Source organism: Gobio gobio (genome assembly GCF_949357685.1).
Source record: "Gobio gobio genome assembly, chromosome: 2".
Lineage (NCBI taxonomy): Eukaryota > Metazoa > Chordata > Actinopteri > Cypriniformes > Gobionidae > Gobio > Gobio gobio.
The window spans coordinates 52,858,690-52,877,045 of NC_137098.1; the positions used below are offsets into that span (position 1 = coordinate 52,858,690).

Genomic DNA, 18,356 nt, shown 5'->3' on the forward strand with positions numbered 1-18,356 from the left:
CTTTTTTTTTTTAATAAAAATAAATTTTAAAAAAAGTAATCGTTTCATCCACAAATCTTAACAAAAAGAGAATGCTTTAGGGATTTTCTAAAAAGTCATTTGGGTCCTACCCGATTTCAGTTGAATGAAAAGTATACAATGTATCTGTTGTTCCAAATGTTGTCTTTAAGGAATTTAGAGTACTCCAAATACTCAAAAGCAGAACACATTCACTTGATTCAAATAAAACAGCTGTTGTATTCCGAATGAAATATAAAAAACATCCAAGTACTTTTAAGTTAAAGTGTATATTGACTTTTTAAACCATCTGTAAAATATGGGTGAAAATACCCTTAAATTAAAGCTTATTGTCTAAACATTCACTTAGAGTCACGGTTCCACTTTAGAAACCTCAGACTGTACCAAAGCTTTCCATTTCAGCATTGCCACACATTGTTAAAATCTGTTCAACATTTGTACACAGATAAAGTGTAAAATAACTAGTAAGTAGTTGATTGTTTCAGTTGTGACTGACAAACCAATATTATTTACACCAAGGCTTCTGCAAATGACTCATTCACGTTTTAATTTATTTCTTCCTTAAAAAAAAGAAAAAAAAAACGTTCTTGAAAAGTACTGAACAGAAAATAACCTGTTACACTTTGTTTATTGTTTTTATTCTTTTTTTTCCCATCCAAGGAGGATGATTCTTTTGTTTCATTGGTGGGACACTGTAATAGCATGTTTGTACCCTTTTAAGATCTCTTAATAACGTGTCAATCAAAAGTAGGTTAAGACACAAACTAACAAGCCCTGCTTCAATTTCGCCTCATTTCCCCCTCGACATTAAGAAATCTGAAATGGGCCTAAAAACGAGAGACGATACAAACATTAACAAAAAGATAAAGAAAACAGCTGTTTTGTAAGAGGGTCCCTGGCTTTGGCAATGCAGGAACGGAGATAGGACATGAGGTCAACCAAACAGGAAGCCCGTTGCAACTGTCTGAAACCAGCATCCAAAAATTCACTAGCGCATATTCCCAAAACCTCAGAATTTGGCCCGTAAATATGTACATTCCAGCGCATGTACATGATATTTGTGTTTTAAAGCACTCCTCAGGTGACGTCAAAGAGGGGTGTGTGAATGTATACATATGCGTCTATGTAAACGCGTTGTTTGTCAACCCAGTCCTCCTCAGGAGACGTTGGTTATGGGTTTGTATTTCTTGAGGCGCGTCCATTGTCCAGTAGAGTAGTTCATCTCAAACACTGTGTCCACCAGCATGGTGGTGCTGCCGGTTCCGTCCGCTTTAGGCAGTACCTCTGTGTGCTCACTCAGTTTGATCTGAATGATGTCACCCTGCTCTGGACAGGGGTTTTCTGTTGGGAGGATGTGACAGACGAACATTAGGAGGGTCATTTAGAACCAAGGGGAACTGTAAGATTGTCAATCGATTAACAGAAACAAATCCAAAGTACCTCGTGATCCTGCCATGAAGCCCAGGATGAGGGCTTTTTCAGGCCGTGTAACTTTGTTTGCAGTCTTGAACATTTCCTGTGCAGCATACATCTGTTCTCTCTGCGGGAAACCGAACAATGCAAAATAATTTTATTTCACAGACTCTACACTACTACTACTACTATTCAGCAAGGATGCATTTAATTGATCAGTGACAGTAAAAACTTTTATAATGTTACAAATTCCATTTAAAAAATTTGCTGTTCTTTTGAAAAAAAGATTATTAAATATACTGAAAAGAAATATTACTCACCATGAAATCTAAATGAACAATTCTTATTTTTTACAGAATGTTGCAGTGTTTATTATAAATGATTTATTCACGACATGCCCTTCTTTTTTAAATTCATATGCCCTCATAATCTTTAATCAATCTGTTTCTTCATGACGTATGTCTCATTCACAAAAGACAAAATCAAATCTGGAAATCAAATTGCAGAAGCCGTTTCACTCGGACATACGTCACAATAGGGAAGAGTATCGCAACTTCCGTTTCACCAGTAACTTTAAATAGTATTTCCCAATATTACTGTATTTTTGACTCAATGAATGCAGCCTTGGTAAGCAAAAAAATATTTTTAAACAATTAAATGTCTAACAACCTTGAATGAGTTTGGATGGAAGAATTTAGTTTTTTGGGCCTGTCTGAATATACAACCTTTTTTGCAAGTAGCAACGGCTGAAATTGAAAAGATAATAGGAGAAGGGTCTGACTATTCATTCATTACATTTTATCTAGAGAAAATACCAAAAACTGTTTTAGACAAGGATAAATATTTAAAAGATACTTTTAGCAAGCAGTAGGAAAGCCATAACTCGTAAATGGTTGCAGTTAGACCTTCCAACAAGGGACCAATGGGTAGGAATTGTAAATTAAAAATATTGTAAGGAGAGAACCACATTCATTTTAAGGCTCAATTTAGAAAAATATAACAAGTATTGGGGAATATGGATTATGTACATACACTATTGAGAAAAGTGTGATATTGTATATTAAGATGTTGGAAATGTACTGTGACGGCATTTTTCAATAATTATTTTAAAACGTTTTTTTAAAAATTCTACTTCTAACAACATTACAATAAATATTTAAGTTTAATATTTGATAGAAATTCGCCAATTTTCTCAGTAGAAACAATTTTATAAAAAAATATATAGAATAAAATGTTGCCTAGTAACATTAAAAGAACGATAGACCAGTAAAATATCATTATCATGTCCATGAATTCTTACCGTGAGCGACAGGTTCTTTTTCGGTTGAGTCTGTGGGGGCGCTGGCGTGGGTGCGGGCTGGGCTGCAGTGGTGGGCGGCTGCGTGCTCATGTCTGGCTGTGCTGCTGTGGCGGCAGGAGGCGGGGCATTGTTGGTGGGCGTGCTGGTTGGCGTGGTGGGTGAAGTGGGGGCGGTGGGACTGGCAGTGCTGGCATTATACATGGGCGGCCGCTGTTTAAACTGGCCAGGTAGTGAAGCTGCACTTGGGGCGGACGACTCCTCCGACTGCCGGTTTGTAGGTTCACGCCCTGTACCACCTGCATTCGCTGAATATTAACACAATGCAGAAAAATGGGCATTGAGAACACTTTAAGCTTACATTTGGCTTGGATTCCTGTTAACATGTGTTGTGTCTAATCAGTAGATTTTCTACTGTAGCTAATTTTTTTGCATCCGTCAATGGCTCACCTGGCTGTGTCTCTGAACTGGGAATATAAGACGAGGAAGGAACCATGCTGGGGGTGGCGGGAAGGTAACTGGTTGACGGCAGAGCACTCTCGTTGTTTAGCGCCCCAAGTTTCTGTTGTGAGGGGAGGAGAAACAGATTTGAGTTTTGTTCTGACCCACATTCAAGGAACCTATCACATGGCTGATAAGTTTTCCAAAACTACCTGTGTGGACACCAAGCCAGCTGCGTAGTCTGGTGTTGCGTTCTCCACAACCGCCTCTTCTTTGGCTGCCTTCTCTCCAGCTTCTGTGTCTATATAAGACCAAAAATATAACCAATATAACTAAAAATGCACAGCACTCAAAATACACTCATAATACTTCTTGAACTTACCCAAAGTCTTTCTTCTCCTCTTAGCTTCTCTGCCAGCTCCTACCATATCCAACTCCGATATATCCAACAACTGCAAGAAAACACACAATCACATAACCTGACAATATAAAGCATATACAGAGATGACATCCATACTAACAAGGCATAATGCAGTTCATGATTCAAAAATCCAGATGTCACCTGCAAAGTTGCTTTTATGCATTTAATAAAGAGTAAAACTACTAGATATACCCATGTTATGCAGTGACTGGTCATAACTGGTTATTGCTGGACAGTTACCTTGACCCCCCTTTCTTTGCGTAGGGGTGTGCGGGCAGGGGCAATAGGGGTTCTGTTACTGGGAGGGCTGAACATGCTTGGGGTGGTAGGGCTCCGGAACGGTGCTTTGGGAATGCCCTTCAGCGGTGCTGAGAAAAGAGACAATCATTAATTATGATCTTGTTTGTTGTCTTAAGTTTTTTTTATGTTTTTGAAAGAAGTCTCTCATGCTCACCAAAGCTGCATTTATTTGATCAAAAATACAATAAAACAGTAATATTGTGAAATATTATTACAATTTAAAATAACTGTTTTCTGTATATTTTAAAATGTAATTTATTCATGTGATGGTAATGCTGAATTTTCAGCATCATTACTACCATCTTCAGGGTCACATGATCTTTCAGAAATCATTCTATTATGCTGATTTGGTGTTCAAGAAACATTTCTAATTATTATCAATGTTGAAAACAGTTGAGCTGCTTAATGTTTTTGTGGAAACCAAGATATATTTTTAACAGGATTATTTGATGTATAGCAAGTTCAGTTTATTTGAAATGGAAATCTTAGTAACACTCACAATAAGGTCTCATTTATTAAAGTGCCCCTATTATGCCATTTTAAAGTCTCCTAATTTAAGGAGGTCTTCTACAACAGGTTTAATGATGATGAAATCTCAGAAGGACTAGTTCCCTTTTGAGAGTACTCTCGTATTGCGTCTAGCTAAACGCTAGGGGAATTTCCTTTCCCCGAGCGTTGCTACACACTCACGAAAAGAGCCGAGACGATGTTGCAAAGGTCTCGTTCCTCCTGCGCCTCGTGTAGAGGCTTTCTCCCGGACGAGGATCGGCACATCATCTGCGTCTCATGTCTCGGACGAGACCACGCGCAGGCTGCACTCAACCAGGGCGGCTGCCCCGGAGTGCGACGAACTGGCGCTGCAGACCCTTCGGGCTCGGCTCGCCAGTTTCGATCTGAATCCCGTCCCTTGTTCTCAGCCTCCCGAGCCGCGTAAGAAGAAACGCCGCGACCAGAGGCCCCTGGAGCGCTCTGACGCGCACACGCCGGGCATTTCCCCGTGTGCCTCGCCATCGCCTGTCATGTTCGCCGAGGAACAGCACAGCTCCCCTCGTCTGGCGGCTGCTACTGTTTCCTTCGGCGGACCGGAGGAGGAGGATGACAGCCTTTCGCTTGCTGCATCTGAAAGCGGGCGGCAAAACCTCAGTGGACGCTGAGCTTATGCGCCTGCTCACTAAGGCCGTGGACGACCTCGGTATTGACTGGTCTCAACCCCAGGAGCCCACGAGAAGCAGACTGGACAAGTGGTTTTTCGAGAACCGCCGCCACCCAACTGCTAAAAAATTTGCTTCAAAATCTCGAGGAAAGGAAATTCCCCTAGCGTTTAGCTAAACTCAATACTCGTTCCCTCTTCTCAGAGAACCGAGGTTACGTTAGTAACCGAAGCGTTTTTCAACCTCGAACCTCCATCGCAAGGATGACTTGAGCTAGGGTTGGGCGATGTCTCCTAAATTGGCAGTTGACGATGTTTACAGTAAAACATCGTGATGGACGATGATATCGTAATTTTTTTTATTAATACAAATATATAATTTACTATATCTGTATTTTACCATCTCTTTACATAAATACTATTTTCTACTTAAAAACTATATAATTTCGTTATTTTTCTAACCCAAATAAATAATGACTCATCCGCACTAGGTTGCACGTGAGGGGAAAAAAGTAGCTTCCTTCCACTTAAGAGTTGTGCACTTTTTATTTTAATATATCTCTTTACATAAATACCATTTTCTACTTCAAAACTATAATTTCGTCAGTGATTTGTATGGTAACGCTGTTTTACGTGAATAATACAGAGTGAAGCACAAAGCTTTGTTTACAAAGGAAATAAATTCGCAGCCATGAATGGATTCATACCGAATGAGAGAGGTATGCTGAGCCCAATTTAAGATTTGTCAGCTTTTTTATTCTGTTTTGCGATTTCCGTGAATTTTACAATAGGCATAACGTTAGTCCATTTTATCCCACATGAAGATCTCGTTTCTTTTCTCAAATCTTCACTCCATTTCGCAGGGAATTATAAACGTTTCTTCCTTTCGTTTGTTTATAATTAAGTCTATTATACCCATTCACGTCCTTTACTGTGGGAAAGTAGAAAAACATTAAAGGACGAATAGGCTACCTTTTTACTTAATTTTATTTAACACAGTTTGTACTTGTTATTAGACTTGGTAAGGCGCGTCAAGTTTATTTGAATAGCGCATTTCACACACACAGGCCATTTTACTTTCGTTTTCTCTGGCAGTGAATAATCAAACATAGCTTAAATGTCTTTACCCTGTGGAAGATAAAATTCGCTCTTCAGACCTTTCAACAAGTGTGGCTTTGCAAGATCATGAGAAAACATGAAGACGAAGATATTTGAGAAGGTGTCTATCCAGCTCGTGATCTTGCGCAGAGCGGAGGGGACGCATCATTGAGGGGAAATGATTTTTTTTTTTCTTATATTCTTTAGGTTACCATTATTTACTGATAATTGTTTAAATATTTAACAGGCTGTGGTGTGTTGTTTCACTGACGGAAGCGCTGAAAGAAACATGCATGCTTGAAATGGATGTTTGAGCCTCGTTTATTATTTCAAAATGTAGGCTATATCTGGCATAGACTACAGTATTTAAAATAGAATATATGCATTAGTTATATTCTCAATTTAATTTTCAGGGCAATGCCTGCAAAGTTTTTAACTATAGAAAAGGATTTAGTGTGCTTCGCACTCACAACAAGACTCGCAATGGGGTCGTGGCATCACGATGGTGGCGCTCCATCGTGATGTCAGTCAGCCATCACGATGGACAATGATATCGTCCATCGGCACAACCCTAACTTGAGCAGGACGTTTCTCAGTGATACACTACTCCTTTTGAGGCACATTATGAGATGTTACAACTGTAATTCCTCACCATCAGCATTAACAAGAGTATGTCCATCAACAAACCCATGTGTATATTTCTAATTTCTCGTGGTACATATACGGGAGCTGTATCAATAACTGCGCATACGTTAGCCCAATGACTGAAGTAACAAAGTTTGCAAATCAAATCTTGCTCCATCCTTTATCTTTACTCAAAGTAGTACGAACGACAGACAATCTGCATTAATAGACAGTTTTAGGCAATAGTGGCCCACAGCTGATTTGCAGAACTATGTCAGTAAGACAGTAATAACGTTAGCCGGTTAGCTTGAAACTCACAATATAAAACACAAAACTACATATTTTGAACGGTAGAAAATATATACATCAATAATTATTCATACTTACAGGTTGTGATTCTGAGGAGGAAGCTGGTCCAAATAAACCAGCTTTTAATAGTGTTGTAGTAAATGTAGAAATTAAAAAAACAAAGGATCACAAAACTCACGGTTCGGATCATATTAAGGTTTTTGATTCACAGGATCCTTTTTTTTTGTAATATAACAATACACATCTATGATCCGTTTCACCGCTAATAAATGCTGTAGAAGTATTGTTCATTATTAGTTAATCTTAACTAATGTTAACAAGTGAAACCTTATTGTAAAATGCTACCAAAGTCTTTTGTAATATTATAAATGTTTACTGTGACTTTTGAGGAATACTGAAAATGTGGAAAGTGTCACATTAAAAAAAATTGTTTTACTTTTTTTTTTCTTAACCAACAAGTTCCAAGGCATTTTAGTTGATGTATAAGGTCAGTTCTTCTTAAGTTCATCACTTTGGACATGCTCCACTAAGGATTTGACACACTTTGAACACTACATCTACGCCTAAGGCCTAAGGTTTGATGTTATTGTGACCATAATACATTTTTACCATCTAAATATTTCTGGGATATAAATCTTACTTGTGGTGTCAATCTTCTTCACTAGACCTCTTCCTTTGGAGTGGAATGGCACTCCGGCGGTTTTCTTTAACTGCTGGGCAGTCTCTGTGGCTTTAGAAGAAATATAATGGATAATAAACATGACAATCATTGTACAAACAAGGGTACACTCACAACACAATGAATCCATACTTAAAATACAGTTTTTCTGGCACCAAGAATTCCCAACACACTTACATTTCTGAAGCAGCTCAGCTCTGAGCGTAGCACTCTTGGGTTTCCTCTTGAGCTGGAAGTGCTTGATGGGTGGAGTGAGTGGCCCCACCAGTGTAGTCAAAGCACTCTTGTTCAGATACTGACACTCCAAAGGCAACATGGACGATGCTTCACATTCATTTACTGGATAGAGTTGCAAACATCAACAGTAAAGTAAGTGCCAGCAGATGCTTTCTTACCAAATATGCAATTGCAACAAGTAACAGGTAAGTGAGAATACTAATCACAAGCCAAGAAGAACCTTGAACAAACAATCCCAGACAACCACAATAAATGTCGCTGTTAGTTGAATATAGATTATTAGAGATGGCCAATGATCAATCATGAAAACTGATGTAGAGATATATATTCAACTAACTAATATACATAAGTATTAAATATATTAAATATGTAATTTGTAATACTGTTATTGGTTAGAGAGGCATTTTGGGTAGCACTTTGCAGTCAGCAAAGGGTCATGAACACAGCACAGAGATTTTCAGTCCAAGGCAACAATATAGCATTCAAAATCTAATTTTTAACTAGACACTCTGACACACTGTCTTTAAAATGTGACGCATGGCATGAATCACAGTGCGCCTAACAAAACATCTTTCTGACACAACAGTTCAAAGACCAACAATGAGCTGTCAAACTGACCAAAATTTACATTCCTAATCCTAACATGAAGTCAAAAGTAGTCAAGGATGGCGGAATATCTGAACCTAGACAAGAACAAATTGTTAAGAGATGGAGGAGCTTAGCAACCAGAAGAGACAAATATTAAACTGGAAATTATTTTACAACAACTTTTGACCCTTTGCTAACACTCCAATCATAGATGTCAGACCAACCTTTCTCACGCAGCTCTCCAAGTATGTCCTGTACATTAGGGTTCTGCTCCTCCAGATCCAGGTTTAGCGAGCCTGTCTCTGGAAATGATTTCAGGATATCGGCCACCATTAACACCCACGGCTCAGAGTCCACAGTGGCCAACTGGATGATCTCTGATAGAGCTTCCTTCATCTGGAATATGAGGGATAAATCAAGATAGAGAGAATAAAAGAATTAACCAAATCAGTTTGTCAAATTAATCTGCTACTTTTTCACTGTGGTTTGCTTCATACTGTAAATAGGGCACAAAAAAGGAAGAAGCTATAATGTAAGCAACGGTAGTATGATCTAAGGCAAAACGTATAAAAAGAGAAAAAATCGTGACAGGAATTCAGGCTAATTTAGTGAAACAATTAACTACAATACTGATGAAACACACTTGATTACCTTACATTGAGTTGTTGTTGTTTTTTTAACCAATAATCCATTATTCTATACAATTTACTAAGTTCGTAAAATGTAATGTTTGTCCATTAGCTGAACAATAAATTGGAAGTTTGCTTTTTTTAATCACTCCATGCCCTTTGCAAATAAATGTCTAAATCAATAAATCACTAATATATATATATATATATATATATATATATATATATATATATATATATATATATATATATATATATATATATATATATATTACTTTCAAGCATTACAAAAGCTGCATACATGATTTCCGACTTAATATATTTTGTTCAATATTCATAAACAACATGCAATTATTATGATTCCTCTTATTTATTTATTTTTATAACATTTCAAGATTCAACTGTATATGTGTTTTTACATAGTAGAGATTCTTCACTCATACACAAAATACCATGGTAATCAAAGTTCCCGCCAAAATCCGTTACTAGTGTATTTTTATGACAGTAGATTGTTGTTATCAAGTTGCCATTGGTTTACAGTGCTGGTTTACAGTTTTACGAATAACTGTACTAACTGTGGGGGTTTTTTTGGCGGAAACTATAGCGTTAGATACCATGGCACATTTTATAAGGGGGCGTTTTACTCGTCCAAACCTAGAAATAAACTGCATTAAAATAAGATGCCAACAACAGTCACAAAGTTGACTGCATGTTTATATACAAGAGGCTAGCAAGTTAGCAGAAGCCCAGAGGCTGAAGACAGACAGCAGCCGGAGCTGAGCTCTGCTGGAGACTGACATTATCCAGACAGCAGCTGCAGGGGTCTCGTGGTGGAAGCCATGTTACACATGCAACACATACGTGTCAACAACATATGACACAACCACTACTAATAAACAACATGCCACTCCGATAAAGCATGCCGCACTCGGAAGTTAAGACCGTGTGTGTGCGTGTGTGCAGCAGCAGGAGTGAGTCCTGCAGTCGCACCTCATCCACGGTCCTGCGCGGGAGGTGCAGCATCCCCAGCAAGAGTTTAAGCTTCACCGGAGGAGACAGACTGGAGAAACACAGCCGTATGTTGTCGATCACCGATACGGTGAGTAGGGAAGCGATGCTCGAAGGTGTCCACAGCTCGTCTGTCGACCCAAGTTTGTTGTGGAGCCACAGGCCGGTGTCGCTCTCCCTCATCGACGCCATCTTGGAAAAAGACGAATAATGTGATCGGGCATTTTAACAGGCTACCTAAGAAAACACACACGCACGCACACATGAGCGCGCTAGGACCCGTGTGATCACTAACCAGAGACGAAACCTTTACAAACATGTCATCAGTATGTTATCTGAGTTGTAAGTATGTATGCAACAGTGTTTATTTATCTCTTTGTTTTTCTTTTTATGTAGCCTATTTTGCGTTGTGCTATATTTGATAACCCCTTGGCTATTTTTCTTTGGCAAATTGTTTTGTATACAGTTGTTGAACAATAATAATACGTTATCTGAGTTATCAGTGGTAATTTGTTGTATGAATTTAATTCTGAATATATTTTTTCATCTTTTTTTAATAAACATTAACATGTATTCACTTTTAATTGAACATAGATACTATCTATCTATCTATCTATCTATCTATCTATCTATCTATCTATCTATCTATCTATCTATCTATCTATCTATCTATCTATCTATCTATCTATCTATCTATCTATCTATCTCTAATTTGTTAATGAAACATCTTATAAAATGTATTAAAAGCTGCACTGTTTCTAAGTAATGCAATAAAGAAAGCCCTCAAACTGATTTCTCTTTTGAATACGTATAAATTATAATATTTATTTTTATTTAATCATTTGTTCGTTTGTTTTATTGTGATCTTTCTATTTTGTTACTGGCTATATGCTCAACATAAGGCTGATGAAGTATTGTTATATTCAGAGATTTGATGATGTAACGTTACTTTGTTTGTTGTTTATAAAGTGGAAGCATTATATATATATATATATATATATATATATATATATATATATATATATATATATATATATATATATATATATATATATATATATATATATATATATATATATATATATATATATATATATATATATATATATTATATATATATATATCATTATTATTATTTTTTTAAAGTAGTAAACGCAACAAAAAAAAGTAAGAACCCATGTGACCACCAGCAGTAACCAATCCCAGAGAAAAACGTTGTCTGGGCGGACTCCATCCTACGGTGCTCCGCGAAGGACAATACACCTCAAAAAACGCAATTGACGCTCCGCAACGAAGCTGCGTCGAGAATAGGAGGGCGGTGGTTCTACTAACGGTAACGTACTGCTGGCTTTATTAGAGACTACAAGTCATGCAAATTAGCACTGCTGTTATTAGCTTTACTTAACGCACCTTACGGGATTGAGGCTTGAGTGTTTTGGTGATCGTATTAATTGTAAATTACCATATTTTACCTTTATAAAGCAAAATATGATGCTCGACAGTCTATTATTTTTGCTTTGTTAGTCTGTATTTTGTAAGGTATTTCTTAATTTGTTAGTCGACTTTTATCAAAATCGTCTGCTATACGGTTAAATGTAAATATTGTGAGCTGCATCTTGTCCACTGCGCTAAAGCGCGCCTGTGTTGTGATTCTGCAGGTATTGTGAACGGTGAAGCTGCGCGACAGTATGAGGCCAAGCGGAGCACTAGCGACAGTGATGCTGCTGGTACTGATCCAGATCCTCTCTTTCAAACCGATTCATGCCGAGGAATCAGGGACGGTCATCCCTGCTGAGAGTAAGACTGTGTGCTTTATAGACGTGTGGGCAACCAGCAATTTATAATTTTATGTCATCTCAACGTTGGGTATAGTGTTTCCTGAGTAGTGTTATTTTAGTAATATTTATATTAGTCACTATTATAGTTTTTATTAATGATTTGGTTTAGCTATTGTAGCAACTCATAATGTAATAATAACTGCACGTCATAAGTATTGCATTATTATCAAAATGTAATAAAATGTTGAGCTCATAACGTAATAACAATTTTGACATTATGAGAAACGTATTGCCTTATAAACTCGTCATATTTTCCTTATTGAAATAGCTTTTAAAACATGAATAAATAAATATTAGTATTCCCCTTTTAAAAATCTAAATCCTATTATTATAATTATTAAACAAAGCATTGGTATTCATTTAAATTTTAAAACTCTAAATCCAGTCTTAACCTGCCTACAAAATCCACCAAAAAAAGTTTATTTATTTGAATTTAGATTTTTTTTTAAATGTACTGTAAAGAAATACCAATGCTTTATGTTTAATAAACATATAATAATAGCAGCATGAATATTTAAATGTTGCATTTCACAAGTAGTTTAAGGGTTTAGATTTTTTTTTTTTAAATACCGAAAAGAACACTAATATTTGTTATGTTTTAAAAGATATTACAATAATGGAAATATGACGTGATTTTGGTGAGTTTTTAATGTAATCATTTTCTCAATGCAAAAATTGTTATTCCATTATGAACTCATGGTTATATTAACTTTTGAGAAAATTATAACGTTATGAACAATGTAATACTTGTTACATTATGTGCAGTTATTACAGGAGTTGCTATAGATATTTTTATATTTGCGTTTTTTATTTTAAAATTATATTACTATTTATTTAGGTTGAATTTATTTTTATTTCAGCATCATTTTCGTTTAGTTTGAGTTTGTGTCTAATATTTATATTTTATTACAGCTTTATTTCAATTGAGAAAAATAGTTAAATGATTTAGTAAATGATGACAAACCTGGTAAAACGCTGTTCAATGTGAAATCATTACCTACTGCACAATTTTGTTTTAATAGGCCGGCCATGTGTTGATTGTCATGCCTTCGAGTTCATGCAGAGAGCCTTGCAAGACCTGAAGAAAACAGCTTTCAACTTAGACTCACGGGTAAGATCACTTTGGGAAACATTTGAGACATAAAACCAATGAATGCAGTCTTTTTGGTGGACTAAAGATGAAATTATATATTTATTGTGGATTTTTAATGTAGGAGAGACAATAAGTCTCTGCTACAAAGTTCAACTATACAATAAGTATAGTTGAACTTTACCATCTCAGCTTTAGCCTTTACATTTTCGTTTTATTACAAAAATTAATTTGAGAGCCAACAAAAATTAGCATACTTCCTTCAGTATAGGGTCACAGACACCCTGTTGAAAATCCTTAATTTATAGTTGCCATGAAATCAAAATGGTTATTTATTTAACGTAATATTGCAGTATTTATTATAAATGATTTATCTGTGCACATCATGTGCCCTTTAATCAAAATAACCCCCCCTCCCACTTACTCTGATGGCGTGTTTACTGGTGAGGGGGCGGGGCAACCTGTCACTCACATGACATCACTGCAGTAACAAATATAATTGGTTGTTCGAGAAGCCATTTCACTCAGATAAACATCACAATAGCAAATAAGACTATTGCAACTGTAAATTTAACAATTACGGAATCAAGCCATGAAAGAGTTTAATGTCTAGTCGATCTGATCAATGAAGCATCTTTCAGAAATTTTGGAGAGAGACACCTTGTGGCTTCATGTTTGCTTTGCTCGATCTCATGTGTTTTTCAGACGGAGAGTTTGGTGCTGAGGGCTGAGAAGAGGGCACTGTGCGACTGCATGCCGGCCAGCAGCCTGCACTAAAAGCCAGACGTAAACACTGCACTCAGATAAAGAAATCACTATATACCTAAAAGTATACTACCTGCTCTCATCGTAATTATTCTCTCTCAAACATGTTTCTTGTCATGCATCACGTGAAACATGTTTTATCTTTCAACGTAGTATGTGCGTAGAGTATCATAAATACACATTCCTGACGGCAGAAGTCAACACAACATTCCACAGTTTAAATGTCAATTATGAGAGGCACATATTAGACCAGAAGCTATTACATTTAATTTTACATAACTGTGTATAAAGACAGGGGTAAGTGTTTATCCTCCAGGCACAATGCACTGCAAAATATTCTGCAAACATAAAATGCATTACTTATTATAATTATTTGCACAGTAGACTATATGTTTTTTTTAAATGTTACATTTGTTTTTATATTTGTGTTCTAGAGATATCTGATTAACAGTCACAATAGTCGAGCAGATATTATTTTAGATGAAGTATATATCAGAATGTAGATCTCCAGGAGTTGTCTTAGAGAGTGTGCTGTAAGATTATTAGATAATAGATAGATATATGACTAGAAAAGAATCTGCATGTAAAGCGATAGTCTAGAATTTTATATGAGGATTTATGGAGATGGAACTTGAAGGAAATGTTTCTATAGAGATTAATTTGGTACTGAGATGTAAGTTCACAGATGTAATGTCTTTTTTGTGTGTAGAAAAGGTGCATTAAAACATATGACGCCATATTTCACATTTGTAAATTATTTGTGTTGCTAGCACACCCCCTCCCCCCCCCAAAACAGTATTCAATGCTCGTAAAATATTTGATTATGTGATCCTCCCTTCAGATTATCTGAAATCAGCAGCTGCACTAAATGATGTGAGTCTAATCCCTCTTCCCAGCTAAAACTTCAACATCAAGCAGCTCTCTCGCTTGTAACGCATTAAATAACCAGATGGGGGCGCAAGGATATAAAGGCTCGGCAAACTGTCGCAGCAATGCAGCACTTCCCGTTGGGGTGTGAAAACACAGCTCTGCAGCGCAAGCGATTTTTGAGGAAAAAATACACACAACATCAGTAAACGGGGGAATTCAGAGAATGCCTCGGCCCCCGCTGTTACAGTGTAAACTGCAGGGTGATGCCATTCAAACTATTGACACTGACTGGTGGTAAATAAATCTAATAAACTTTTCCTGATGATAGCACACTCTTCGCTTGCAATGATAACTGGTTTGTTCCAGTTAAACGAGGGTAAAAGAAAACATTTGTTTAAAAAGGATGCGCAGTGCGTTTTCATATATAATACGGTTGAGGTGCAGAAAAAAGTGTCTCGCAAGAAAAACGGATACACAAAAACAAAGATGATCTCTGAAACATGCAGAACTCGTACAGTGAATCAATGCATGTTTCAATAAAATTGAAAAACAGTTGTCGCAATTTGGGCTGTAAGGTACGAATGGCTTAAAATTACAATTAATTTGACTCCATTTTCTATATAATAATGGAAGATGTACACATGACATTTTTTATTGAACAATATTTTCATTTTGGGGACATTTTATATTCATAAATGCAAATGCATCCAAACAAAGCCTTTGTTTTAAATTTTCATTCTGTTTTCAATTTTCTGTAAATTTTTAAGAATGTTAAAATTGAAAAGTGGTAGAAGACTACTTGGTTTATTGAAGAAATGGGTAACACTTTACAATAAGGTTCATTAGTTAATTACATTAGTTAACATGAACTAATAATGAACGTGCACGTATAAAGCATTTATTTATCTTTGTTAATGTCGACATTTACTAATGCATTATTAGAATACTATTTTTCTTGCGTTTTCTCTGATTTTGTGCTCTTTTATTTAGAGATTATTGTTGATTTTGAATTGCCTTATTGTAATTGTGTTTTCTTGCAATAAAAAAAAAAAAGATCAATCTGGCCAAAATGGACCAATTTTGCCGCTTTTATTATGATCGATGAGGAAGGCAAAAGCTGAACTTGGGCAGAAGAGTTAGATAAACTTAAGCTTCACTGATGATGTCCCACAAATAAGTGAAAATGATCAACAACTGCTCATTTAAAATGACTTAAGTCCTAAACCAACAACTAGAGTTAGAAATGCGCATCTAAAATAAAAATAAATGGCAACACTTATCTCAGACTAGCCACAAGGGCCTTGAAGGGTGATTCACCCATGTAGTGAGTGGCTCATGAATACTTAAATATCATAAGCCATTAATTATGCATAAATATTTTGCAGAAGCCTCAAATGAATTACTCATTAGGAGGCTGAACTATGAATAGGTCTGAGCATGGCCCTTTCTGATAATAAAATATTCACTTTTTCACCGCAAGAGAGCGAGCGAGAAGAGAGAGAGATACCACTACACCATTCTGGTGTAAAGAGTTTCTGAGCAGGGGGTCTGCAGAGAACACGATGCATTGTGCATTAAGTGTGAAGAAAAAAGACCGCCCCATTACTGATGATCGGCTATGAGGTGACGCCCTGTTGCATTATGCATCTGCTGACACCTCCACATCTCCTGCTGATTTTGAAAAAAATACAAATAGAGTTGCTGTCTGTTTTTTCGAGGAGAACAACTCTCCATCCTCCCTCCCAGACCCGTCTGTCTGTCTGTCTCCTACAGGATGGAGAATCCGGTTTGGTCCTGTTTCGCTCTCCTCCTCCTGCCCTCCCTCTTAAACACTCTCTCTGACCCTGTGTCCTGATGCTCACAGTAGTGTCTGGGTGGATGATGCCCCTGGCATTAGGCATGAGTCCCAGAGGAAAGTGGACACAGTGTGCGGATGCTGGGCATCCTGGGATACACCCACATGCAGATGGATTATTTTTTCAATCAAAATATCCTGGAACAAAAAACAGTGATACTAATTATAATGGAATCCATGCACTCAAAAACACAAGTTTTGATCACCAAATTAACATATAACAGGAAGAATGGAATTAAAGTGAATGATGACCCTGTAAAGTAGGGTTTTTCAAACTTCTTTTAACCTAAAATATAAAAGAAAACTACATATTTTCAAGCAGACAGTCATACTGTGCCAAATTTAAATAGTATTCATTTCTGTAAAATATTTTTTTCTGGAAAGTTCTATTGCGCATCTTTTCCCACCATTTCTTTAGACATCAGACTATGGCTGTCAATAGAACAAAGTAATGATTTACCTCATGATTTCCTTATTATGACTATTTAGAAAGCAGAATGAAATGTAAAATTCTGTAAATGTGTATTATATATTTTATGATTTTTTTTTTTTTTGCAGACGTCTAGCACTCCATTGCACCTTCATGGGGGTCTTCAGACCCCAGTTTAAAAAAAACCGTGCTCTAAAACAAGCCATTCCAGTAATCATTAGCCATGACCCCAAATCCAGTTCGAAACACTTAAGATTGTCATGCCTCTTTTGTGTTTCTCTTTTCCTAACCTTATAAAGCCCCTCAGAATAAAATGTGATATTCAAAGCAAGCGACACAAAAAGGTCACATTGGTTCAGCTGTGGGGGAAGGAGGACTTTACCTGACCTGTATGATTCTGGGTGAACACCATTGATGTGTGTGCAGCTGACAGATCAGAGGACACGGCATCGCATTCAACCCATTAACACATGCTGGTTTCCTGCCAGTTCTCTCCCTCATTCTGCCACTTCCTTTTGCTCTGTTTTTATGAGTTACTAGTTAAGCTGTGTGAAGAATATTAGTCACTTCTGTATCCTCTCTAATCTGCAGTTATTTTAATCATGTCACACTAATCACATGATTACAAATTATATACATTAGTATACATGACTATATACTTATGAATTCATATAATTATGGATATACTAATGTTTATATAATTAAAATGTTTTTTGAAGAAATAATTAACCACATAGAGCACTTTTACAGAGCAAGAAAAAGTACAAACCAGCTCAAACGAAGTCAAACATAGTCACTGAACAATCAGGTGAAAAATATTTTCAGATATACATAAATGTATAAAGCAAAAATGTTTACTCATTATACAAGCACGATAAGTTACAGTGGGTACGGAAAGTATTCAGACCCCCTTACATTTTTCACTCTTTGTTGCATTGCAGCCATTTGCTAAAATAATTTAAGGTCATTTTTTTCTCATTAATGTACACACAGCACCCCATATTGACAGAAAAACACAGAATTGTCGAAATTTTTGCAGATTTATTAAAAAAGAAAAACTGAAATATCACATGGTCCTAAGTATTCAGACCCTTTGCTGTGACACTCATATATTTAACTGCTGTCCATTTCCTCTGATCATCCTTGAGATGGTTCTACACCTTCATTTGAGTCCAGCCGTGTTTGATTATACTGATTGGACTTGATTAGGAAAGCCACACACCTGTCTAAGACCTTACAGCTCACAGTGCATGTCAGAGCAAATGAGAATCATGAGGTCAAAGGAACTGCCTGAAG

The 18,356-nt window shown here is 36.6% G+C and overlaps 2 protein-coding genes across 5 annotated transcripts; one reads left to right on the forward strand and one right to left on the reverse strand.

The window, feature by feature from the left end:
* Window positions 1-12: 12 nt before the first annotated feature.
* On the reverse strand, window positions 13-10,475 carry nelfa (negative elongation factor complex member A). The gene is made up of 11 exons (XM_079809784.1): window positions 10,195-10,475; window positions 8,800-8,971; window positions 7,928-8,089; window positions 7,712-7,801; window positions 3,831-3,958; window positions 3,552-3,621; window positions 3,382-3,470; window positions 3,179-3,290; window positions 2,732-3,036; window positions 1,459-1,558; window positions 13-1,359 (listed from the first exon to the last, which is right to left on the reverse strand). The coding sequence occupies exons 1-11, from the start codon at window positions 10,402-10,404 to the stop codon at window positions 1,175-1,177; spliced, it is 1,623 nt and encodes a 540-aa protein (XP_079665910.1). The 5' UTR covers window positions 10,405-10,475; the 3' UTR covers window positions 13-1,174.
* nicol1 (NELL2 interacting cell ontogeny regulator 1) lies at window positions 10,262-15,840 on the forward strand. 4 transcript variants are annotated; one of them, XM_079809804.1, is made up of 5 exons: window positions 10,262-10,554; window positions 11,359-11,545; window positions 11,871-12,009; window positions 13,073-13,161; window positions 13,846-15,840. In XM_079809804.1, exons 3-5 carry the CDS (start codon window positions 11,901-11,903, stop codon window positions 13,915-13,917), a joined length of 270 nt encoding a protein of 89 aa, XP_079665930.1. In that variant the 5' UTR covers window positions 10,262-10,554; window positions 11,359-11,545; window positions 11,871-11,900; the 3' UTR covers window positions 13,918-15,840. The 4 variants fall into 4 exon arrangements, with proteins under 4 accessions (XP_079665930.1, XP_079665931.1, XP_079665932.1 ...); XM_079809805.1 differs by having other exon boundaries at window positions 10,487-10,554; window positions 11,362-11,545; XM_079809806.1 differs by having other exon boundaries at window positions 10,488-10,554; window positions 11,403-11,545.
* Window positions 15,841-18,356: the final 2,516 nt, after the last annotated feature.

Bases quoted from the DNA above. Each gene is read 5' to 3' on its own strand.
- nicol1 (XM_079809804.1), top strand. From the start codon at position 11,901: ATGAGGCCAAGCGGAGCACTAGCGACAGTGATGCTGCTGGTACTGATC. The intron at 12,010-13,072 runs GTAAGACTGTGT...TTGTTTTAATAG, and splicing joins GACGGTCATCCCTGCTGAGA to GCCGGCCATGTGTTGATTGT. The intron at 13,162-13,845 runs GTAAGATCACTT...TGTGTTTTTCAG, and splicing joins CTTTCAACTTAGACTCACGG to ACGGAGAGTTTGGTGCTGAG.
- nelfa (XM_079809784.1), bottom strand. From the start codon at position 10,404: ATGGCGTCGATGAGGGAGAGCGACACCGGCCTGTGGCTCCACAACAAA. The intron at 8,090-8,799 runs GTTGGTCTGACA...AACTCTATCCAG, and splicing joins TGGAGAGCTGCGTGAGAAAG to TAAATGAATGTGAAGCATCG. The intron at 7,802-7,927 runs GTAAGTGTGTTG...TTTCTTCTAAAG, and splicing joins AGCTGAGCTGCTTCAGAAAT to CCACAGAGACTGCCCAGCAG.